This window comes from Sceloporus occidentalis, unplaced genomic scaffold, assembly GCF_023333645.1.
Source record: "Sceloporus occidentalis isolate IW3139 unplaced genomic scaffold, rSceOcc1.0.p SCAF_3, whole genome shotgun sequence".
In the NCBI taxonomy this organism is placed as follows: Eukaryota; Metazoa; Chordata; class Lepidosauria; order Squamata; family Phrynosomatidae; genus Sceloporus; species Sceloporus occidentalis.
This window is the reverse complement of record NW_028316983.1, coordinates 129213525-129238860: the sequence shown is the minus strand read 5'-3', so window position 1 is coordinate 129238860 and position 25336 is coordinate 129213525. Positions and strand designations below refer to the sequence as shown.

At 39.5% G+C, this 25336-nt stretch overlaps 2 protein-coding genes across 3 annotated transcripts in view; both read left to right on the top strand.

Annotated features, from left to right (window-relative positions):
- LOC149316757 (protocadherin gamma-A6-like) overlaps positions 1–25336 on the top strand; it is a 379402-nt gene that overhangs the window by 9184 nt on the left and 344882 nt on the right. The window contains exon 1 of one of the 2 annotated variants that reach the window (XM_089516206.1): positions 19659–22180. The exons of the other annotated variant lie outside the window; for it this stretch is intronic. Coding sequence (XP_089372332.1) covers positions 19763–22180 — 2418 coding nt within the window. The 5' untranslated portion in view covers positions 19659–19762. Of the gene's footprint in view, positions 1–19658; positions 22181–25336 lie in introns of those variants that run through there. 2 annotated transcript variants of the gene reach the window in all.
- On the top strand, positions 3046–7274 carry LOC149316766 (protocadherin gamma-A6-like). Its single transcript, XM_089513288.1, has 2 exons — positions 3046–5571; positions 7233–7274. The coding sequence occupies exons 1-2, from the start codon at positions 3148–3150 to the stop codon at positions 7272–7274; spliced, it is 2466 nt and encodes an 821-aa protein (XP_089369414.1). The 5' UTR covers positions 3046–3147.

The following is a 25336-nucleotide window of genomic DNA, read 5'->3' as shown; positions in this document are numbered from 1 at the left end:
TTCTCAGCTGTGTGACACTGGAAATGTGAATTTCAACGGTGTTCCAGTTTCACAATTTGTGGGGATCGATGGAGTCCGAGCATTTCTTCAGTCTTATTGCCATGAGGTTTCTTTGACTTCAGGCTCTCGTACAAGCCAGATTTTTTTCCCAATTGGAAGCTGTACAAATACACTGACACCACAGCAAGCTCCGAGTAAACCAGATCCTTTGTTAATAACAGGAGATTCAAATACCTGTAAGGAAGATACAGCTGTCAGTCAGGTGAGCATATACATTCCAATAGTTCTACTTTATTTTAGAGTTAACATCATCAGTGTTTAGATATGTTTATCTGACAGGATGGATTTAATGAAACTTGATTAAGTTTCTGTAATTACAATGTCTAATCTGGCTCATAGGTTTTTAATAATGACAATCTAATATATAGATAGATAGATAGATAGATAGATAGATAGATAGATAGATAGATAGATAGATATTCTGGAGCCATTTGTAGTTGTGTTTATAACAGTTGACTCCATTATGGTATTGATTCAAATGGACACTATATTTTGATTTTTTGTCGCATTTTAATGATAACTCTGAGGATAATACTTGCTGTTGATTAAACAACAAACCAAATCACCTACTGCTTTCATAGTATCCTATTCCTAAATATATTATTCATGATTAACTGTAATGACAAACCACTTTCTTAATAAATTTGGTTCAGTTATGGAAAGACCAATGCTGAAGCATGGAAACTTGTAGGAGGATTACAGTTGTGTTTTGATTCATTAGCTGTTTGCTGCAAAATTAGTATGTAGCCATGGTTATTGTGCATTATGAATGAAACACTAGGAATGGTGTGGAGACTTGCGGTATCTTCCATCTCTATGATTCTATGACCATTAAACTTAGTCAAGTAGCAAATGGCAGCCAGTGTAACCTGCAGAGGCATTTTGGGCTGCATGTAAGTTACTCCAGTCAAAAACCTAGCATTCTGCACCACTTGCTTTGCACCAGCTTTAAGGGCAGCTTGACATATGTGTGTATTGCATTATTCAGATAATATTACCTGATATTATCTTCAGTGTTTTTGATGCAGGAGATCCAGTCAAATAAGATGTTGCTTTAGATCAGGGGTGGGCAACTGTGCCACAAATAGAGACCACTGCTCACCTCCTCTATCCCTGGCAGGCCATACTGAAATCACAAGTGATATGGTGTTTTGCAATGCCCTGGCACATCTTTTTTTAATGGGCTGGGGGGCTGAACATGGCCTGAAAAATTATTAAAAATGGGAGCTTGCAATGATATCCTTAGGAGGCATGAAGGGCTAGAAAGAAGGGTTTCAGGAGCCATACTTTCCACACCCCGGACTAAATCCACATCACAGTTCTTAATGCAAGTGACAATGAACCTATTTTTCACTAACCTGTATGTGCAATGGACATAGTATGCTCACATGCCAGGGTAGTAAAAGTAAAAGTAGTACACAGGAGTTATAGTAAAAGTCACACATGTGGGTAAAGGAACCAACTACAAAATAGTATATTTCTGACAAGACTTCTCAAAACATGTATTTATTCTCAGATCCAAGTGAAACAATCTTGTGGAAAAAAGAATATGCATTATATGGAATTGAGATATCTGCACTGATGTCAGATGACTAGTTAATACAGTATATCAAATGCTGTGGTGTCTGTAATTGATCATGATGAAAACATATCAGGTTGCTGATCAACTCAGTCTAAGAGGATTATTGAGCTGAAACTGCAATTATCTTGTTAGATATGGGTCTAGGCTCCGAACAGAAAATCTGTACGTTCCATTCCTACTTTCAAAAAAAGAAGACAATTATTATATTATGACCACTGCTACAACACACTGTTAGAATATCATCTCTTTCTTCAACCACCCTTATTCTGGTTGTGATTTTAGACAACAATTAGAATCTTCTACAACTGGTCTATTTTGCAGGGTTGTTGAGAACAACCAAAAAGGAGCTTTCATATTTTCTCTGAATGCATGTGATCCACATAAGGAAGAGAGTCACTGAATATGTTGCCCTGCCACAAAGACCAGATGAACAAACTCTTTCCACCATACATATGATATTAACTTTTGCCTAAATATGGTGAAACAGATGGGAACACACCTTCTCTTGCCTGGGAATAGATCTCTTAGAGTGCGTTGAATGTGTGCCATTACCACCTTCCTATCACATCATTTCTTTTCTTCACCCTTACAGTGTCTTAAACTCACATTCTCTAAATTGGGGGGGGGGGTTGATATTGTTCAAATTCTTTCCAACTTATAGCAACCTGGAGGTGAAATAATCACAGGGTTTTCTTGGCAGGTTTCTTCAGAGAGGGTTTGCTATTGCTGTCCTCGGAGGGTTAGAGTCTGTGACTTGTCCAAGATAATCCAGTGGGTTTTTGTGGCTGAGTGGGGATTCAAACTGTGCTTTGCAAGACAGCAAAACTGTGCTGAAACAAGTGTTGGGCTGACATATTCATGGGAGAGGGACAAAAAATCCCTCAAGGGCTGAATTAACTGGCGGAGGAGCTAAAAGCTTCCAGGTGAACAACAGGAAGATTTTTTCACCTTTCCTTTTTTTCACAGGAGGAAAAAAAAGCATTGAAAATGCTATAGGTAGCAGCTTGGTTGTCCTCTCCAGCCTGATGATATTCCCCATATTATTTTGGACCAAAGGGCCCATGAAAGCAATGCTAACTCTTGGAGGCATTCTTGTAGGGAAAGGAGAAATAGCTGTCTTTACTGGCCAAAGAGGTATTAAATCTGTCAGTCCATCACATAAATGAAGGTGTATTATGGAGTCTTTGGACAGAATGTATTTAAGGACATAGATAATTTAATCATGTTTATTTTAAAAGTAATATTTTGGCAAAAATCATCTATAGTTTTCAGTTAAGCCTCTGGGTGTCGCTGCTCACCAGTTTGGCAGAGGGATGCACCATGCCCAGCTTATCCAGCCTGAAATACTCTAAGAGAGGCATGAGATATCTGAAAGATCATACTTGCAGAAACATTTCAGGGAATTAAATGGAAGAAACTGTAGGCTTTTTAAAAAACGGATATTACTTTCAGATCCCAAAATTTTTAAGTCAGAGCCAGCTGGTATTTCTTTTCTTGCAAAGAAAATGGGAGAAATTCAGAGGCTGTGGAATCGTGAAAAAGGAATTTTGCAATGGCTTATAATGGTGATTGTTTGGAAAGCAGTTTCTGGGAAGATTCATTATTCCATTCCAGAGGAGATGCAAAAAGGCTCTTTTGTGGGGAACATTGCAATGGATCTAGGGATGGATGGACATCATCTTTCAGACTATGGACTACAGATTGTTACCAGAAAAGGTATGATTCAGTATTTTACTCTGAATTACAACAATGGCTATTTGCAAACCTCTGAGAGAATAGACAGGGAAGAAATCTGTAGTGGGACAGAGAAGTGCATATTAAGTTTTGAGATTATTATTGAGAGCAAAATAGAGATTTATAGGGTTGAAGTGGAAATCACTGATATAAATGATAATGCTCCCCAGTTCACATTAGGGAAACAGCAACTTAAAATCAGTGAGGCATCCACTCCTGGATCCCGGTTTCCTCTACCAGAAGCTCAAGATCCAGATTTAGGCAAGAATTCTATACAGAGTTACCAACTCACAGGGAGCAGTCATTTTTCTTTGGATGTGCAAATAAGAGAAAATGGTGTTAGGTATGCTGAACTGGTATTACAAAACAGCCTTGATCGTGAAGAACAATCAGTTTTTGACCTGGTCCTCACAGCTACTGATGGAGGTGATCCAGTCAGGTCTGGCACTGCCATAATCCAAGTAATTGCCCTAGATGCAAATGACAATGCACCTGTTTTCAGCCAACCAATTTATGAAGTAAGTGTCAAGGAGAACATTCCAAAATGGTCCACAGTGGCCACAGTAAGAGCTACTGATCTGGATGAAGGACTCAATGGAGAGGTAAGGTACTCCTACAAAAAAATTACAAAAAAGGGATCAAAAATGTTTTTGCTAAACTCAACAACTGGTGTAATAACTCTGATGGGGAACCTTGACTACGAACAGTCAACTTCTTATGAAATTGAGGTGAAAGCGGAAGATGGAGGGGGGCTGAGTGATTGGTCAAAAGTTGTGATCCTTGTTATGGATATTAATGACAATGCACCACAGCTAGCAGTAAATTTTTTGATCAATGCTATCCCAGAAAATTCACCAACAGGAACAGTAGTTGCCCTACTCAATGTACAAGATGAAGATTCAGGACGAAATGGGGAAGTCATGTGTTCAATTCCAAGTAAGCTCCCTTTCCAGCTTAAAAAATCTATGGATAATTTTTACAGTTTGATGACACATGGTAACCTTGACAGGGAGCTAGTGTCTGATTATAACATCACGATCACAGCTACTGATCATGGGATTCCACCCCTCTCAACATCAAGCCTTATGTTGCTCCATATTCTAGACACAAATGACAACCCACCTCAGTTTGCAGAATCATCCTACACAGCATTTTTCATGGAGAACAATCCAAGGGGAGTTTCAATCTGTTCTTTGAAAGCAAATGATCCAGACTGGGAAGAGAATGCCAGAATAACTTATTCCATCATTGAAGGTCAGACAACTGGTTCCCTTCCTTCCACCTACCTCTCTATTAACTCTGAAACTGGAGTTCTCTATGCCTTGAATTCCTTTAATTATGAAGAGATACAGGAGATTCAGTTCTGGGTGAAGGCCCAGGATGGGGGATCCCCACCACTCAGCTCCAATATCTCAGTGACCCTCTTCATTCTGGATCAGAATGACAATGCTCCAGAAATCCTCTACCCTTCCCCTCCCACCGATGGCTCCACTGGGATAGAGCTGGCCCCTCACTCCTCTGAACCAGGATACCTGGTCACTAAGGTGGTGGCAGTGGATGTGGATTCTGGCCAGAATGCCTGGCTCTCCTACCAGCTGACCAAGGCCACAGAGCCAGGGCTTTTCACTCTGGGACTCCACACTGGAGAGATCAGGACAGCCCGCTTCCTTCTGGAGAAAGATGCCCTCAAGCAAAGCCTGGTGGTCTTAGTGAAGGACAATGGGCAGCCCCCTCTCTCTGCCTCTGTCACAGTCACTGTGGTGCTGGCTGACAGCATCCCTGAAATGCTCTCAGATTTTAGCAGCATCTCAGCTCCTGTAGACCCTGCAACTGACCTCACCTTCTACCTGGTGATTGCAGTAGCTTTTGTCTCCTGCTTGTTCTTGGCCTTCCTTCTTGGGTTATTGGCCATCAAGTTGTATAGATGGAGAAATTCTCAGCTGTGTGACACTGGAAGTTTGAATTTCAGTGGTGTTCCAGTTTCACAATTTGTGGGGATTGATGGAGTCCGAGCATTTCTTCAGTCTTATTGCCATGAGGTTTCTTTGACTTCGGGTTCTCGTAGAAGCCAGATTCTTTTTCCAATTGGAAGCTGTACAAGTACATTGACACCACAGCAAGCTCCGAGGAAAACAGATCCTTTGTTAATAACAGATGAGTCAAATAACTTTAAGGAGGATGCAGCTGTCAGTCAGGTGAGCACATGCATTCTGATAGTTCTATATAATTTTAGAGTTAATAAAATAATTTTAGCTATATTTTTTGAGAGGTTTGATTGACTGAAACGTGATTAACCTTAAGCAGGATGCAGCTGCCAGTCAGGTGAGCAGGCACATTTCAATACATCTTTTTCATGGTAAAAATGCTCCAGCAACAAACCATTCCTGGGACTTCCCCGTGAATGGTTTCTTGCTGAAGCATTCCTGGATTTTCATGGGTTAACCCCTTGATAAGCACAATGTGTGTGAAAAATCTTCAGCATGATTGTGCAACTTTGCCAGGAGTATGCCAGCTTCGCCCCCTCTGAAAGTCACCTGTGGCCTCATTCCCATTTACAGATAAATTGGTGTGTGATCCAAATCGATGAATTGATTTGACATCAGAGCATGGTTCACACTACATTTGCCCTGATTGCATTTTCTTGCTGCAAAATAAAATAAAATAACCCACTTGTGGTTCACATTGATGAATGAATTGATTCAAAATGGACCCGCTCCAGCTGGCCAAAGGGCAAATTTAAATCAATTCTGATCCGCATCTGGTTCACACTTGCGCAGAATCTATTTATCTAAAAAGATGCAGAAAAAGACAGCATCAAAAAGACATCGGTTAAATGGGTCTAGCGCATGGCCCTCCTCTCCTATTCACTTCAGCGAGTCAATTTAAGTAGGAACCAGGGCCATTTGAACTAGGTCAAACCTATTTGTGATCCAGTTTAAAAGGTAGTGGGAATCAGGCCTGTGTTAACAACATGCCAAAGCAATATGTTCCACACTATGGGTGGAACAAAAAGAGCATTATTATTCAAATGGCACTGTTGTTGAAAATGGTGGCCCGAGACTGAATTATCTTTCATCTCTCTATAACATGTAGTAAGTTTGTCTTTGTTTTTCAAATTCAGCCGCAATTCAGATCACTATGTAGTTCTGTCACCCGTGTGGGATGGATTAAAATCCATTGTCTGCATGCAAGCTTTTGTTAAAAGCTATCAGGATGAAGGGCTAGGACATATCCCTGTTGCAGATAGCAGAAAGTTGTTATCATTTGGAATAGACAGCACTGGACTAGACAGAGTTGTCCCTTGACTCAGTTTACAAACATATTTTCAAAAATATAAAGCCTGGTTTAATGCATATGTGTTGCAATCGTTGATTCACAGCTAAATGTATAAAATCAGTACAAAATACTGTATGTTCACTGAAGTGCTTTGACAGTTCTGCCTGTCTCATTTGACAATTTATTCACAAACTAGAATCTTTATTTTACTTTGTAGTGATTAATCCAGGTAAGTTATTTGAATCTGGAAGCTCAATCATTCTCTAGAAATGTTTCTTGTTGTGCTAACAGCAGGATGAAATCATCTAATAGTGGTAGATGGGCTGCATCATCTGGTGTGTGGTAGGTTTCTGCAAGATTAAAAGCATCTCAAATATGAACATCAACAACTCCATAGATATATCCATTTGTTCTGAGAAAAGGTGTAAATTTATGGTCTTTTCAAAATAAAAAGCCAAAAGTTCTTACTTAAACAAAGGAACTGCATTCAAAGTGCTGTTGGTGAGCGCCACAGTGGTTGTCTCTGTGAAATAAACATTGTTTCTCTTTTTCTCTGGTGTTTGTTTTATATTGCAATTAGGAGACGGATCATAATTTGATTGAAGCAACTGAGCAACAATGATTTTTGTGTTGTAATGTGTCACAATAATTTATGCATAATGTTTCATTCTTCAAGAAAGCTGCCAAATTCTGTTGGCGCAGTGGTTAAATGCCTGTACTGCAGCCATTCACTCGAAACCACAAGGTTCCGAGTTCAAGACCAGCAAAAGGGCCCAAGCTCGACTCAGGCTTGCATCCTTCCAAGGTCGCTAAAATGAGTACCCAGACTGTTGGGGGCAAATTAGCTTACTTGCTAATTAGCTTACTTGCTGTTCACCGCTATGATCTTTGGAATAGCGGTATATAAATAAAACAAATTATTAAATTATTATTATTATTTGACACAATTATCAATTACTCATAAAATGGACAATTCAAAGGAAGCAAAATTGAAGCTGCACCTTGGTTCATGCTGCTTCAGCCAGGCAAATCATCATGCAAAGGCATATGGCAATAAAGAGATTGTTTGCGGAGGACATACATTCCTAAGCTTTTGGGTACAATTTGATCGGTGATAGTTTTCTGGAGATGGAGGCAGTGTTGAAACTTCTGCATCTTTTCCTAGTTCAAACCACTGTGATGTCTAGTGTTCATGAGATGCTGGAGACCTCACATGCTATTCCCAATTTCCAATTGGTAGCTGATTTAATCTTTTAAAGTACTATTTCTTTGTCAATTGGGAGTTAGTTTATGTCCCTTTTAGAGCTGTAAATGCTAATGTGACTGAGTGCTCCTGCTCCTGCCCTTTGGTCACAGAGTCCTCAGTTAGTCATAGTGTTGACTGTAAAGTTTTCACAAACAATTCCTTCTCTCTGTATCTTTGTTCTGCAAACACAAGTGATACCATTCAATGTTGAGAAAGCCCCAAAATATAATACAAATAGTGACATCAAAATGAATTCATTAAAGCCCAAATTTAGCCCAAATTAAATACCAGATATAAGAGGGAATATCTGTTCACAGGTGAGAAACTGCAGTAAGGGCTTCTGCTTAATAATGACTTGAGCTGGTAAGAAAGAGAGCAAAAAGGGACGTATATGTCAGACTACAGAAGAACCTTGAACTAATGTTAATACATAAATGAATGAACCTAAATTTTGAGGGGAGGGGGCAATAAGAATTGGTCTAAAAAATGTGCTTCTAAGAATTTATCCTAAGTGGAGAATTTACACATAAAATGTAGCTTCTTAGAAAGCTGAAGGGAAGCACCCTTCACCCTTTTCAATGAAACGCAGGTCAAAAAAAGAATGAAAAATGAGAAGCCTGAAGATATCATCTTTCATTGAAGTGTGAGTGAAAGAGGGAACATAAGACATTCCCAAATATCCACCCTCACACATGATGAGAAAAAAGGGCTACAGAGAAGCCGAAGCACACCCAGACTCACAAAATGCCATTAGTGGGGCAGCAAATACACCTAAAAACAAGAACTCAAAGCAATAGCAAATACATTTCTGTACTGCTTACCGATGTACTAACCAGTTTACAAAGTGTAAGGTAATTGCCCCCAACAAGCTGGGTACTCATTTTAGCGACCTACGGAAGGTACGTCGACCTGGAGCCCTGGCTAGTATTGAACTCATAACCTTGTGGTTTGTGAGTGAGTGGCTGCAGTACAGGTATTTAACCACTACACCACCAGGACTCCCTGGTTCCCTGATGAGAACTCCAAGCAGAACCAGCAGGGCTAGGCTAAAGAAAAGCAAACAAATCCACAGAATTAAAGTTTTGATCAACACCTTTGTGGGCCAGTTGTAAAATGCACAATGTTAACCTTATACCCACAGAATTGCCACCCAGGCAATTCTCTCACATCAGTAAAGGAGAGGGCAGATGGCAGTGATAGCAATGGGATCAGTAAAGCTTGAGGGGGCAGGGTGAGGGCTTGAACTATTAAAACACCCACACAATCACTGACCCTGTAAGCCAGAAGCTTTCTGAGTCCCAGCCTGGCTCAAGGTCTTGAGAGCCAGGTTCTGGAAGAGTGATAATTCAGTTTTCCTGCACTTCTACCCCCCTTCCCCCTCCCCCAGATCATGGCTGTCAAGACCCAGAGAAAACCACTCGGAAAGCTTTGTACTTTTTGGCACAGGTCTTTTAGCAGTTGTCACATCAGCTCTCATCATCACAGGTTCTGTTGCTCCTGTAGTTGTTGTTGCCACCAGTATCCTCTTCCTCTTTCTTCTGGTTGGTAGGGGGTTGCTTTGATGGCAGCCTACTGGTGGGTGAGTGAGAAGTCAAGTCAGATTTTATTAATGTTGAGCCAAAGGCCATTGCAATTATAGCAACTAAAATGCAATATGTACCAGGAAGAATAATCTAACATAAAAGCATACTAATACTAAAACAAACTTACTTCTAAAATATCTAACAATTGCTAAAAAAAATTTCTCTTTAGAGTGTGTTCATAGGATCATGAAGCTTGAGGAAGAAATTTACATAGTAATTGGATAAGATACTAATAAAGGGGCAATTAACTCTTCTTGTGGCTCTCTGTGGAGATTAGCTCACAGCTGGGGGGGGAAAGCAATTTACCGCTGCCGAATTCAATTCTAATTCAGAATGTATCCTAATATCATCACATGCATTTTGCTGCTGATGCTGCCGGCTGGGTGCAGCCCCGATAATGTCCGTCTAGAATCCAGGCTCAGCCAGCCAATTTGCAAAAGTGTGAGCGTCCAAGTTTAAAAAAGGATTGAATTCGGCAGCAGTAAGTCACTTTTTTAGCTGTGCACTAATCTCCTATGGAAAGTACAAAACAATAAGACATGAGCAACAATTTCAGTGTTTCCATCTCCACATACACAAACCCAGTTCTGAAATTGGATTCTTCTGTATCAACCTTCCAGAATTGGTGAAGGAAGGTAATCTAAACCAAGTGTAGGAGAAGGCTTTCATATAATTTGGCCATGTTAAATCATATGAAGAGGTGTGGAACCATTAAAACCTGAGCTTTGGCCACCAGTCTCATTTCAATATTTCCTTGGTCATATCTAATTGTATTAGAGACTGAAGTGAAGAAATAATCATGTTTAATCTTAGATTAACAGCTTTCAGGCAGCTATTGGCATGTGAATTTGTTTGAACAAAAGGGAGCAAACCCATTGGAACTAAGTGCAGCCACAACCAATAAATCAATGTCCTTAGACAAGCCTGCGTATGAACAGAGGTAACACCAGCTTCAGGTCTCAGAGAAGCATTCAAAGTACAGCTAAATAATGAAAAAACTGTAATGATTTTAAATTAGCATCAGTCCAAATTTGTATCCCCCAAACCACTTGAGCTACGGGTTTAGTTCTAAAGAGGTCAAGTGCTGCAGGAATGAAATTGGGCCCTTTTGCTTAAAAGAATCACTTAGGCCTGAAATGCACAGGCCAAAAGAAGTGGCACTTTAGGGGCATGATCTTCATTTGACATACATACACAAAGTGGCTGGAAACTGCTCCAAGGCTGCCAAAGACGGCCCAAAGCTGCTGGGAAAAGAAGCAGAAAAAATCTGGCTCCTGGCGTACCATCTCCTTTGCCCCACTATGATTATAATACTTTTCATAGCGTTTTCTATCACATAATTTGGTTGAGCTGCTCATATTCCAGTAGACTGAAATAGTATTTCCAGATATTTGAATACTGTAACATGTTCTACAATATGCCCATCCGGGTACCATTCTGGGGGTGGGGTGGTTTGTAACACTTGGAGAGAGTCATTGCTTTAGTTTTATTATAGTTCTCATGAAGGTATTCTTTTTTAACAGCATTCAGAAAAAGCTCTGAGTAATCTGGTCCATCCTACTTTCATCTGTGATACAATTACTGCATCATCTGCGTACAATGATCTTGTTAATTAATTGCTAACTTTGGATCATGGAAAGCTGGAGATGACAAAAAGTTGGCTATATCATTGATATACAAAGTGAATAAAACAGGAGCCAGAATGCATCCTTGTTTGCTCCTTGATTGGAGATGATACATCTATAAGATAACCAGTGACAGTCCATCACATTTTAGTCATTTGCTGTTATATAAACTTTGAATAAAGAAAAGAAGTCTATTATCTATAGATGTTGAGGTCAGTTTTCCCCCAAAATCTTGTACAAGAGAGTAAATAAAATGCTGCTATAAAGGCTGGATATAGAGTGCCTTTGGATATATTTGGGGGGGGGGGGGGTTGGCACATTTATCAAAAAGACTGTTCAAAACCAAACATTGATCTATAGTTGATCCTGTTTGAATCCTGTTTGTTTTCCTGGCAAAATATGCTCCCTATCCGTCCAGTCTATTAACTTAGTATACAATAGTTTCCTGATTATACAGAGTAGACTAATAGGCCAATCATAATCATTGTCTTGTTTGGTTTTGGGGACTTTTTTATGTATAGGAACAATTACTGCAGTATCCCACATCTCAGGGATTTTCTCAGTTAATGAATGCAAGGAATGAAGCAGCAAGCAGAGTCTCACTAGCTATTGTTAGGTGTTGGCAATTCTGGTGGTGCTTTATTGCTCCTTAATTGTGAATAATCTTTTTATCTCAATTATAGATATAAGAAGCCAATGGGGATGAATGAGTGGAGGCACCAGCAGAAACATTTTATTGAAAATAATGGCTGCCTTCTATTTATTTCTTAAATTTAATCTTAGTTAAAGCTAAAACGGGTGACTGGGTATCTTAGCCAACCTGTGAGAATATTTGACCAGTCTTTACATACAGAATTAAATAAATACCCACTAATTCTTCAATCTTGGAAATAACTGGTTGCTTAATCCATTAAGTTATTACTGGTTTGATTTTTGTACGTATGCACTGTAACTCATTAAGCATCCTAGTTAATCCTATAGTTTTTCCTATGCTTTAATAAATTAATCAGTCTTCAGATGTTAGAATTCAGCATAGAATTCAATAAATGATAGCTCTTCCTCTGACATATTCAGTAAGACAGAAAAGCCTGGCAAGAAGAAGAACTGGAATTGGAGGAAGTAGTTCACACAGCTTTGTGATGGAAACCAGAAAAACAATAGTTCAGTGCTCAGAATTTAAATTGATGGTATTGGGAATTAATTGAAGAAGAGTGGGAAAGAATGCTAAAAAAGGATCAGGACTGATTTGTTTGATTAACTCTCAGTTATGACATTTCCAGAATATCAGTTTTTTTTAGGCCAGAGATGGAGATATTCGCAGTCCCATCTATTGTCTTCTGTGTATGCATTGTGATTCTCTTGAGATCGTCTTTGTTTCTTTAACATCCATTAAAAACCAGAATATTGTAAAATGTTCAGTATTAGCTATTATTAACTGAAATGAGTTGCAATGATCCACCTTTGTAACTCTTTATTATTTTTATTGTTGCTTACACTGTGCTAGATACTTGGATAATAAAGTGAAGTCTTTCTCAGTACCTCCTCATTTCCTCCTTTCTTGGCTTTTCCCTGTCTCTTTTTTCCTGTTCTGCTTTCCACACACCTTCAGATTCAGTGATGGGTTTGTGATGATGGAGCTATTAATTTGAAGCCAAAATATTCATTTAACTAAACATATGTCTTCCCTGTGTCTGCTCAGAAGTAATACCACAGAACCTCTTTGTTATCCTCTAGTGTCAATGTCAATGCTTGCATACTCCTGGACACAAGGATAATTAAGTGGGAAGCTTTCCTCTCTCTCCCACACTATTAATTTTAGTCTTGGTTTCTTTCTCTCCTCTCCCCCTGTTTCATTCTGATTTTTACCCACATACTTCTTCAGACTCTGAGGGATTTGGTAAGGTTGGAACTTGGAGTGAAAAGTTGGCTAAATCACAGCTTTCCCCCCCTACACTGTTCTTTAAAAAGCCCAGCTACTCAGCTGTACATCCCACTGATTTAAATAAGCATAGTATGTACTCTAAGACTGATTTACATTTCCATCCCCTACCATGAGCAATCTCCATTGCGACAGGCACAAGCAGGGTCCCTGTCATACTGGAAATTGTTTACTTGAGCTGCTTCCCAAGTGACAGGGGAATGGACTGCAGATTATTGCAGTAGCAGCTTCCTGGTAAATGGAGATTGGGGGACTTTCATGGTTTCTACATGTCCCTTAATCTAGAGAATACATTGGGATTGTGAATACTGAACATTTACAAATGTGTAAATTCTAGATTACACATCTGTAACTTCCTAGCAGGACTCAGGCCAGTAATACTAGTCAATCCACCCTGGCACTATCTGTTGGGATTGTGTGCTCCTATGAGGCAAGAGGGTATGCTGCTGGTAGCACTGCTGCTGGTGGGGTGTCCCACATCAGACTGAGGAGGCAGACTAAATGTCTGGATGCTCTCTCAGAGACAATGGCAGTGGCCCCATAGCTACCACTTGTTACTACTGTGCAGATGGAGACACAATAAAACTCTTTTCAGTGTATTGTATCATGAAAATTATGATGAGATAAACCACAATGAAACAAGAGAGTGTGCCAGAAGATGAGTCTCCCAGATCTGAAAGAACTCTGTGAGGTAGTAAAGAACAGCAGAGGACAAGTATGAATAGCACTGTGGCGAATGATGCAACTGCCCTCAGGCCAAATGGATGTTCAGTTGTTGACATGCTCAGAGGCGAACAGAAAGTCTGAAGCTGCATAACACATATTATAGGAACATGAAATATGAAAAGCATGAATACAGGAAGCTATAATATAAAACAAGAAATGGGATGTATAAACATTGCAATTCCTGGAGTGATTGAACTAAAGTGGACAGGAATGGAACATTTTCAGTCAGATAATTACACAGTGTTTTACTCAGGAAATGAAAAACAGAGAAGAAATGGGGTGGCATTAATAGTGAGGAGATATGTAGCAAAAGCACCCAGGAAAAAATGCAAATAATATCAGTAAGACCTCAGGAAAAACGCACCAATATAACCATAATCCAAGTTTATGCTCCAAAAAGAGAGGCAGAAAAGGAAGAAACTGAAAGATTCGATTCTGAGTTCAAGAGGAAATTGATTACATACCAAACAAGGCATGTTGATAGTCATAGATGGCTGGAACGCAAGAGTAGGAAACAGAGCAGAACAAACATTATTGGAGAAATTGACTTAAGATCAAGAAATGAAGCAGGAAAGGAACATTGGATTTTTGAGGCTAATAGTTTGTCAGTCACAAACACTTTCTCCTAGCAACCAAAGAGAAGAGTGTTTACATGGATATCACCAACATTTCACACCAAGATGTAACCTCAATATCATCCCAGTAGAATTGAAAGTTGAGGTAAATAATAGATTTGCAGAATTAAGCCTAACTGACCAAGAGCCAGAAGAACTTTGATTGAAACTAAGGAGATTGTCAAGAAATGTAAAAAGATCATCATAGCCCCCCCCCCCCCACCAAACACAAAAAACTATGGATGGCAGCCGTCAAAGCCTTCAACTTTACAATGCAAAAAAAGCTTGTTGTCAGCTAAAAAGAAAGAAAAGTCTTACTTAAAAAATATTTACACTTCAAATATTGGAGGGCAGCCATGAAGCAAAAATAAAAGGAGACAGAAGTAGGCTCAGAATCCTGAATGCAATTGTTCAGAGACTTGTGCACAGTGACAAAGAGGGCTAGTATAATAACCAATGCAAAGAACAACAAGAAGAGAACAAAAAGTGTGGATCAAAAGACCTCCTCCATAAGATCTGATAAACCAAAGCACCAACAATAGAAGAATGGATTGTTAAGGAAAAACCTACTGAAGATTTATTATTTCTTTTTTAAATAATAGGAACCATAAACAATTTCCAATATTACTTCAATCTTATTGCTTTTGAGCAACAAGACATCTAACAATCTGTGGTTAATAATCTGTGGTTGTGGTTATTAGTAATTTGAATAATGACTAATTATTAAGTTGGATCTGTAATGGTAGAATAACGTTTCCCTCTATCTTTTTTATTTTCCCTCTCATTGCAGTTAAGATTAGAGAGTGGTGTCAAAGCCCTATTAACTTAGTTATAAGGTTTTTCTTTTCGTTTCTTCTCTTTCTTTTTCTTCTCTCTGTTGCTTTCTTTTTTGTATTTTCTGAGTCTACATCAGTTTGAGTTTGATTTTATTTTAGATAGTTAGTGTTAAACATCAATACACAAATAAATTGGAAAGGACAAAAATGACCATAGATAGTTCACATAGCTTACATAGATTTTCTACACTATGGCACAGTCATAAATCAAATTGGACACCATAATCAAGAAATCAGGGGGGGGGGGGGGGGGGACTAGGACTTGGAAAGATATCTATGAAGGAACGAGATGAGAACATCAAGTATAAAGATTAATCACTGAATACCAACATTAGGATCATCCATGTGATAGCATTTCTGATTTCTAGTATATGGTTGCAGAACCTGGATTGTGAAGAAAGCTAAAAGGAAGAAAACTAACTCATTTGAAATATGGTGCTGAAGGAGAGCTCTGTGGATACCATGGACCACGAAAAAGACAAATAAATGGATACTAGAGTGCATCAACCATGAAGACTTTCTAGAAACCAAATTGAGCTTATCATATTTAGGCCATATCATGAGACAGCATCACTCATTAGAAAACATGCTTGCCGAAGCTGAAGGAAGTAGGAAAAGAAGGAGACTGCATTACCTGTGGCTAAATGCAGTCAAGGAGGCCATGACCCTGAGTTTGCAAGATCTTAACAGAGTTGTTAATAACTGGGTATCTTGGAGATCTCACGTTCGTAGGGTTATCATAAGTGAAAGCTGACTTTATGGCAATGAACAAGAATAGAGGGACCATCTAGAACAGCACAGGGCATGGTGCTGAGTAACATAGGAGAAAGGGGAAACTTGTGAAAATTGGCTCTTTCTAGGTAAAACTTTCCAGTGGACATCAGTTCTATTTTGGAAAAGAGGCTAGACTCTCCTTCACAGAAGAACTAATCTTGTCAAGAGTATTGTTAAGAACACAAATAAAATCAAAAAATACAAGAAGGTAAGTCAATTATGACTGTAAAGGATTAGATTTGATAAAACATTTGATAAAATACAAGATAGCATATTTTGTATCTTGAAATTCCAGTAACATAAGAAAAAAAAAACTACTTCTGTAGAAAATATGAATGTAGTAAGTCTCAAACTGAGAGCCAGTGTAGTGGTGTGGTTTGAAAGTAAGTGTGGTGGTGTGGTTCAGACTCTGAGTACCAGGGTTCGATTCCCTGCTCAGTCAAGGAAACATTGGGTGAGTCTCACATTCTCAGCCCTAGAAGAAAAATAAACACTATATCCTGAAGAAATTGTATATATGTATATCATATAGAAATTGTGCCTTTAAAGAAGTTCTTGTAAGAAAGGGAAAAAGTTCCCTCTAACACCTCATTCACTGGTGAAAGTTGTGCTGCACTTGCTAGATGTAGACAATTACTTTCTACATCACACAAAATCACAGAGAATGGTATGTCTGCATTGGGTGAGGGACCACTCACCCTGCCCAGGTTAATGCAATATGACCACATAAACGTACTAGGGATGCTACTGGAAGATCAAGCATTTTGGGTGTGCAGGCATCTTCTGTATGAAAGGCTGTCCAGTTCATGGCAATTTTATAATTAAAAACCAAAAAGAAAAAGGTAGAACAGGAGCCTTGAAATTGTTCATCACATATTTGCGTCTAAAAATGAGGATTGAGCAGGCGCACAGGGCCTTAATTATGGTGAGATATATTGTATTATTAAAGAGAGCCAGCTTGATGTAGTGGTTTGTGTGTTGCACTTAGATACTGGGAGAGCAGGGTTCAGATCTCCTTCAGACATGGAAACCTACTGGATGACCTTGGGCACTCTCAGCTTTAGAGGAAAGCAAGGGCAACCCTCTATGAACAGATTCTGTCAAGAAAACCTTGTGATAGATTCTCTTTAGGGTCCCTATAAGTCAGAAATCACTTGAAGGTACACAACAACAAATAAGGTACAGTGCGCCCGTGTCATACGCAGGCGCACTTCACACAGCTTTCAGCATACGCTAAAAGCCGCGTGGGGAGGAAGGGGCATCATGTCCCATAGGGATTAATGGGGAATGTGCCCATGGTGCGCGCATGCACTGCTGCCCCACCGCCCCGCCACATGCACGAGCTCCATTCATTTAAATGAGGCTTGAGCATATGCGGAATTTGCTTTACAAGGGGGAGTCCAGAACGGATCCCCCGTGTAAAGCAAGGGTGCACTGTATTACCATTTAAATTATATCAATTATTTTTAAATTTGCATGATGCCCATTTCATTTTTATTTTTTTTGTAATCAACGGTTTTCATTTGCCCCAGCTTTATCGTGAGGACTAAAACTATCCTAAAATATTCCAATGAATTAATAGTTGCTATCCACTTAGTGGATAAAAATGACAATAGACTTAAATATTTTGAGGAGAGAAAATTGGATGCCAGACCTTAACATCTCTGCACACCTTAATCATCCCCTAATTATTTAGGTACTTATTTCTGTAAACTACATGGCTTGGAACTAAAAAAATTAAATAAATCTGACAATTTTAAATCATACAATGAAAAACAAGTTCAAAAATGCAGATAGAATAAAGCAATAAAACCTATCGAAATATATAAAAATGCAAGGGGTAAGGTCATACAGACCACATTATAATAGTCATATGACTGTTTGGTATGGAGGAAATGTTGGGCTCAAGATCTTCTCAGATTTGGAATACTTAATCGAAAGGGAAATTTTATTAAGAAAAACACACAGAACATGACCTTGTAGTAAATGAAATAAACAAAGAACACGTTTCTTATTCATAGTTTAAACTCATACATGCCATACCTGGTAGGACAGGGAAGTAACTTTCCCCCTTATATTATGTGGAACAAAGGCAGAAAAGCTGTGGGTCTCCAGAACTTAATGGACTCCAAATCCCATCATATCCAACGAGTATAATGAATGGGAGTTGTAGCGAAATGTGAAGAGCGAGGGTTCCCCATCCCTGCTGTTAAAGATTCATTCTAGTAAACAAGTGTTGACTGATCAAAGGAACTGTGAAACTGACACAACTGACACAATTTCAAGCCCAATTTCAGGATGCTAGGAAGGAGTGAAGCAAAAGTCAACATGTACTGTTTCTTCAAGAACTGGAAGAGGAAACCAAAATTGTCTTGGTGTAAAAGAAAGTTAAATGTGCAAATATGGTACACAGCATTTGAATTTTGACTACTAAAAACAGATCCCTTGGTGGTAGATCATTGTTTCAAATAAAAAAGAAACAAAAATCTAGAAGTCTCCCAATCTGCATATTTGGAATATCAGATTGCACCCCTGGAGTGGAAGAGAAGAATGCCTAGACTGAGTCTTGGGTTGTGTCTCTCGATATTCTCAGTGTAGCTAACAATGAATGGTACTAATGTCATTTATCTATTTCCTTATGTGTTTCATTTTTTAAAAGAAATAAAATATGAACTAGCCTAAATAGACAATACCTTAAAATATTTCACAGCAGGGTGGCTATACCTTTTAAACACTTTGAGGCGCCGAGGGAGGATGAAACTGTGGTCTACCAGTCCTTTCAACCACCTTCCTTTTCTCTTCTGACCCACTGGTACTAGAGTGGGTACTAGAGTGGTACTAGAGTGTTCAAGTAGACACTCTAGGATTGTTTAGGAGTGGAAAGGCAAACACAAGATTTCTCTGAAGATGCCAGCCACAGATGCCGGTGAAACATCACGAATAAACTCTTCTAAAACATGACCACCTAACCCGAAAAACCCACAAAAAACTATGGATGCTGGCTGTGAAAGCCTTCAGCTTCACAAATCCAGGATTGTTCTGTGCCGGAACCTGTATTTCTGTGCGTAGTTGCATGTCAATAAGTCCTACCAAACTATTTGGGTGTGCTTCTAAATAATGGATAGACTTGAATTATCAGAACATTTAAAGATATAAGCTCCAGATCCAGGTGAGCAACTTGCTGCCCTGAAAAGGGATAAGGAATTATTTCGGTTGTCGTTGTTAAACCCTGTTCCCACTTTACATTGATTTATGTGTTAATAAGCAAGAAGCAAAACAACTACAGATAATTATCACACCAGATTCCTGTGTGTATGTGTAAAAAGAGGGAGAGAGAGATTGAAGAAAAACTATTGAATCAAACAATTAGAGCACAAGATCCCAGATGAAGCAAATGGGATGCACTCCCCATATTGCTCTGATTGATCATTTTATACAGGCTGTGAATCCTCGAGCTCATCAACTGCTTGAAACTAGAATATTTCATTTCTGAGTACCAAGTCTTTTTAAAACAATTAAAATAATGTGAAAATGGCAAATATTAAAGTACTGTTAAGAGCATCTGCACTTTTTAATTGAACCTCTGGGTGTCGCTGTTGACCACCAACCCATCCTGCATTTATCTAACACATCCACTGAAACTACTGCAGTTATCAAAACTGTGGGGATATAGCAGGGGGTCTTAACAGAGGAAACTATAAAAATATATTTTCAAATTGAAACACCCAAGCTTTTGAGCCAGAACCAGTTGCAAGGGGATAGGAGAAATGCAAGATCTGTGGAGCTGCAAAGGGAGAATCTTCCTGCAATGCTTCTTAAATATGCTTGTTTGGGAAACAGTTTCTGCACAGATTCATTATTCAATTTCTGAAGAGATGCAGAAAGGCTCTTTTGTGGGGAACATTGCAAAGGATCTAGGAATTGATGGAAATCGTCTTTCAGATCGTGAACTCCGGATTCTTACCAGGACAGGTATGATTCAGTATTTTGCTTTGAACTACAACAATGGCCATTTACAAACCTCTAAGAGGATAGATAGAGAGGAAATTTGTGGAAGGGCGGAGAAGTGCATCTTGAATTTTCAAGTTATTGTTGAAAGTAAAAGGAAACTGTATGGAATTGAAGTGGAAGTTGCTGATATCAATGATAATGCTCCTCACTTTCCTCCAGGTGAGCAGGAAGTGAAAATTAATGAAATAGCCATTCAGGGGTCTCGGTTTCCTTTACCTGAAGCTCATGATCCAGATTTGGGCACAAATTCTATACAGAGCTACCAACTCACCCTCAGCAGTCATTTTTCTCTGGATGTGCGAATAAGTGAAAATGGTGCGATGAATGCTGAGCTGGTAATGGAAAAAAATCTGGACCGAGAGGAGCAATCAGTTTATGATCTGATCCTCACAGCTTTTGATGGAGGTGATCCTGTCAGGTCTGGCACTGCTCAAATTAAAATTGTAGTTTTAGATGCAAATGACAATGCACCAGTTTTCAGCCAAACAGTCTATAAAAGCAGCCTTGAGGAAAATATTCCAAAGGGGTCTATAATTTGTACAATCAGAGCAACAGATCTTGATGAAGGAAACAATGGGGAGGTGAAATACTCCTTCACAAAAACTGCCAAGAAGGTCTCACAGATGTTTCTTTTAAATTCAACAACTGGCATAATAATACTCATTGGAAATTTGGACTTTGAGACAACATCCTTTTATGAATTTGAGGTGCAAGCTGAAGACTATGCAGGGCTGTTTGATAGGGCAAAGGTTGAAATTATAGTCATAGATTTGAATGACAATGCTCCAGAACTAACAACAACTTTTGTGACCAACACTATCCATGAGAACACATCAATAGGAACAGTTATTGCTATTATAAATGTGGAAGATCAAGATTCAGGAATCAATGGTGAGGTCACATGTTCGGTTCCCAGAAATCTCCCTTTTCAGCTGAAAAAACCCATAGATAACTTCTATAACTTGGTAGCCATCAGTGCTCTTGACAGAGAATTGGTTGCAATCTACAATATCACTATAACAGTAACTGACCATGGAACACCTCCTCTTTCTACAACTGCTATAATACCACTTCACATTTTAGATATTAACGACAACCCACCTCAGTTTGTAGAATCCGCCTACACAGCATTTTTAATGGAGAATAACCAGCGAGGAGCCTCCATCTTTTCTGTAAGAGCAAATGATCCAGACTGGGAAGAGAATGCCAGGCTTACATACTCCATTACTGAAGAAAAAGTTTATGATTCCTCACTTTCCTCTTATCTGTCCATTAATTCTGAGACTGGGGTTGTCTATGCTTTGAGCTCCTTTGATTATGAAGAGATCCGGGAGATTCAGTTCTGGGTGAAGGCCCAGGATGGGGGCTCCCCACCACTCAGCTCTAACGTCTCAGTGACCCTCTTCATCCTGGATCAGAATGACAATGCTCCAGAAATCCTCTACCCTTCCCCTCCCACCGATGGCTCCACTGGGATAGAGCTGGCCCCTCGCTCTTCTGAACCAGGATACCTGGTCACTAAGGTGGTGGCAGTTGATGCGGATTCTGGCCAGAATGCCTGGCTCTCCTACCAACTGACCAAGGCTACAGAACCAGGGCTCTTCACTCTGGGACTCCACACTGGAGAGATCAGATCAGCCCGGTTCTTCCTAGAAAAAGATGCCCTCAAGCAAAGCCTAGTGGTCTTAGTGAAGGACAATGGGCAGCCCCTTCTCTCTGCCTCTGTCACAGTCACTGTGGTGCTGGCCGACAGTATTCCTGAAATGCTGTCAGATCTCAGCAGCATCTCAGCTCCTATAGACCACCCGTCAGACCTAACTTTCTACTTGGTAGTTGCAGTGGCTTTTGTCTCCTGCTTGTTCTTGACCTTCCTTCTTGTGTTATTGGCCATCAAGTTGTACAGATGGAGAAATTCTCAGCTGTGTGACACTGGAAGTATGAATTTCAGCGGTGTTCCAGTTTCACAGTTTGTAGGGATTGATGGTGTCCGGGCATTTCTTCAGTCTTATTGCCATGAGGTTTCTTTGACTTCGGGTTCTCGCAGAAGCCAGATTCTTTTTCCAATTGGAAGCTGCACAAATACACTGACACCACAACAGGCTCCCAGTAAACCAGATCCTTTGTTAACGACAGATGAGTCAAATAACTTTAAGGAGGATGCAGCTGTCAGTCAGGTGAGCATGTACATTTCTGTTCGTGCCTTTAATGTTTTTTATCTTCTAACTGTTTTTCATCTCACTCCACCTTACTGGGCACAAAAATTGCACAGATGGTTTGGCTCTAGCCCTGTGAATTTCAGTAGTGCCCAATTATCACAGTTTGCGCAATTGATAGAGTCTGGCTTTGTCTGCACTTTAAGAAAAGCCAGTTTAGTACTTCTAGGACAAATCAGCAGAACTTAGCAATCAACAACTTTGAAGTAAAGGATTTGTAATGAGAGCATTGCTCTGTGTCCTGTTGCCAGTGAAGATATGGAATGTCCTCCTTTGAGTGGCCTGATTGGCTCTTTCCGTATTTATATTTAGACATTCCATACTCCTCATACAAGTATCTATATTTCACAGTTATAGCACTTTAATGCCATTTTAACTGCTTTTCTCCATTCTTTGTAATCCTGGAATTTGTAGTTCTCTGAAGTACTTGGAATTCTCTGACAGAGCGCTCTAATGCTATAGTTTGGATTGCTATAGTTTGGATATACCCAGGCTGTTAAGATCTTTTCATTCCACCGTATTTTCTGTTTGTTTCTCCAGTTTATTTAAGTCTGTTGGAGCCTTTTCTTCTTTTATATCATTTTTATCATTGTTATTGAATTTATATTGCAGTCTTTAAAGTTTTGCTGTAAACTGTCTTGAGGGTGTTTGTACTAAATAGCAGTTTAACAGTATTTCACATACTTACACATATCTTTGAATTCTCAAATTTTAAAGATGCATAATGTGTGATCAGTTAAGTGCAACAACCCCCTGTATGAGATGGCAAGTTCTCATCAGGCTGGAAAGGAAAGTCCATCACCATCTACGCTGACTGTTGACATGCATAAATGGCTACTCCATCCTTTCAGAAGCACTAGCTATATACTGAATTTTACATGCACATTTTCCAGTACCACATCCAGAGTCATATATACCCAGAACTGGCTCTGCAGATGGTGCCGCCAGGAATGATTTGGCTTCCTAGACCATGGTATGCAGTTTCATGGAGGTGGACATCTGGCAAGAAATGGGTTGCATCTCACAGCAGTTGGTGGGAACATTTTTACAAGAGTCTGAAAGAACTTATCAGAAGGGCTTTAAAAAGAGTTATGTGAGGGCAGGAGACAGTATTTTGATGGCAGGAGTTCATCAAGTGCTGGAGTTAATTGTGCAAATATTATACTTAGAACAAGGCAAACAGCATAAGCGTCAAACTGTGGGAGGAAAAACGCCTTCAAAAGGCAGATGGTGGAAGAGCCCATGGTCTTAGATGTTTTTATAATAATTTTTGGAAGGCAGGAGTTCATAAGGGCTGAAGATAATAGTCAAAATGCTATAGAGGGATCAAGGTAAATAGTACAATGCCTGACAGTGAGAGGGGTAAAACTTTACATAGGCAACTGTGTGAGAGGGGGGCTTGTCCCATGGTCTTAGATGTCTTTACACTAATGCACAGAGCATGTGAAAAAAACAAGATGAACATGAATACCTAACACCGCAAAGCTAATATGATAGAATAGGCATCACTGAAACCTGGTGGGATGAATCTCATAATTAGAATGTAGTAATAGAAGGCTATATCCTATTTCAGAGAAATAGACCAAACAGAAAGGGAAGTGGAATAGCATTATACATTAAGGATGTGCACACTAGTGAACAGATTCTGGAACAAATCCTGGAAGCCAAGTTGAGATTATCTGGTTAAAAATTAAGGGGAAGAGAAACAACAAGGATGTGATGGTGGTGGAAGAGTCTACTATAGATCTCCAAGCCAAACTGAGGACTTGGATGATGCCTTCCTGGAACACATGTCCACACATTCAGAAAGGAGAAATGTGGTGGTAATGGGTGGAAAGGAGAAATGTGGTGGTAATATTTGTTGGAAGTCAAACTCTGCCAAAAATTTAAAATCCAACAAATTCCTCACTTGCCTTACAGAAAATTTCATTGCCCAGAAGGTGGAAAAAGCAACTAGGGGATCAGCTATTTTAGATCTGATCCTAACCAACAGTGATGATCTGGCTAATGGGGAGAGTTGGGGAGTGGCAGGAACCTTAGGTGGGAATGACCATGTTCTTCTGGAGCCTGTTAGACAGTGGAAAGGGGAAGCCAAGCCTAGTCAGACATGCATTCTAGACGTTAAGAAAGCTGATTTCAGTAAATTTAAGGAAATACTGGTGGTGATTCCATGGTCAGAAATGCTAATAGAGAAAGAAGTTCATGAAGGATAGAAATTTCTTAAAAGTGAAATATTGAAGGCACAATTTCAAACAGTTCCAATGAGGAGGAAACAAAGCCAAAAAGGATGTCTTAAAAACTTTCAACTGAGCTGAGACTCAAGAGGGACATGTACATGAAATGGAAAACTGGGGAAATCACCAAAGAAGAATTCAAACAAATAACCAGCAACAGTAGGGAGAAAAACTAGTCAGAAAAACTAAAGGATAGAACAAGTTCAATCTTATTAGAAAAGTTAAAAACAATAAAAAAGCCTTTTTGGTTATGCCCGTAAAAGAAGGAAGAACAAGAAAATGGCAGGGTGACTGCATGGAGTAGATGTTGAAATGCTAACAGGGGACAGAGAAAAGGCAGAACTACTCAACACCTTCTTTGTCTCAGTATTCTCTGAAATGGACAGCAATGCTCAACCTGGGGGAAATGAAGCAGATGATGCAGTAAGTGAAATGCAGAATGGAATAGATAAAGAAGCCGTACAGGAATACATAGCTACTCTAAATGAACTCAAGTCTCCAGGGCCACATGAACTACATCCAGGGATATTAAAAGAACTGGCATAAGTAATCTCAGAATCACTGTCAATAATCTTTGAGAATTGCAGGAAACCAGGAGAGGTCCCAACAGACTGGAGGAGGGCAAATGCTGACCCTCATCTTCAAAAAAAAAAAAGGGGGGGGAGGACACACATAATTCTTGCCCTGTCAGCCTGACATCACTACCAGCCTGACATCAATACCAGGAAAGATTCTAGAGCAGATCATTAAACAGACAGTTATGTAAGCATTTAGAAAGGAATGCTGTGATTAATAAAAGGCAGCATAAGTGTCTCAAAGGATAGTAATGCCAGATTAATCTGATCCTTTTTTTAAATAGTGTCACAAGCTTGGAAGATAAAGG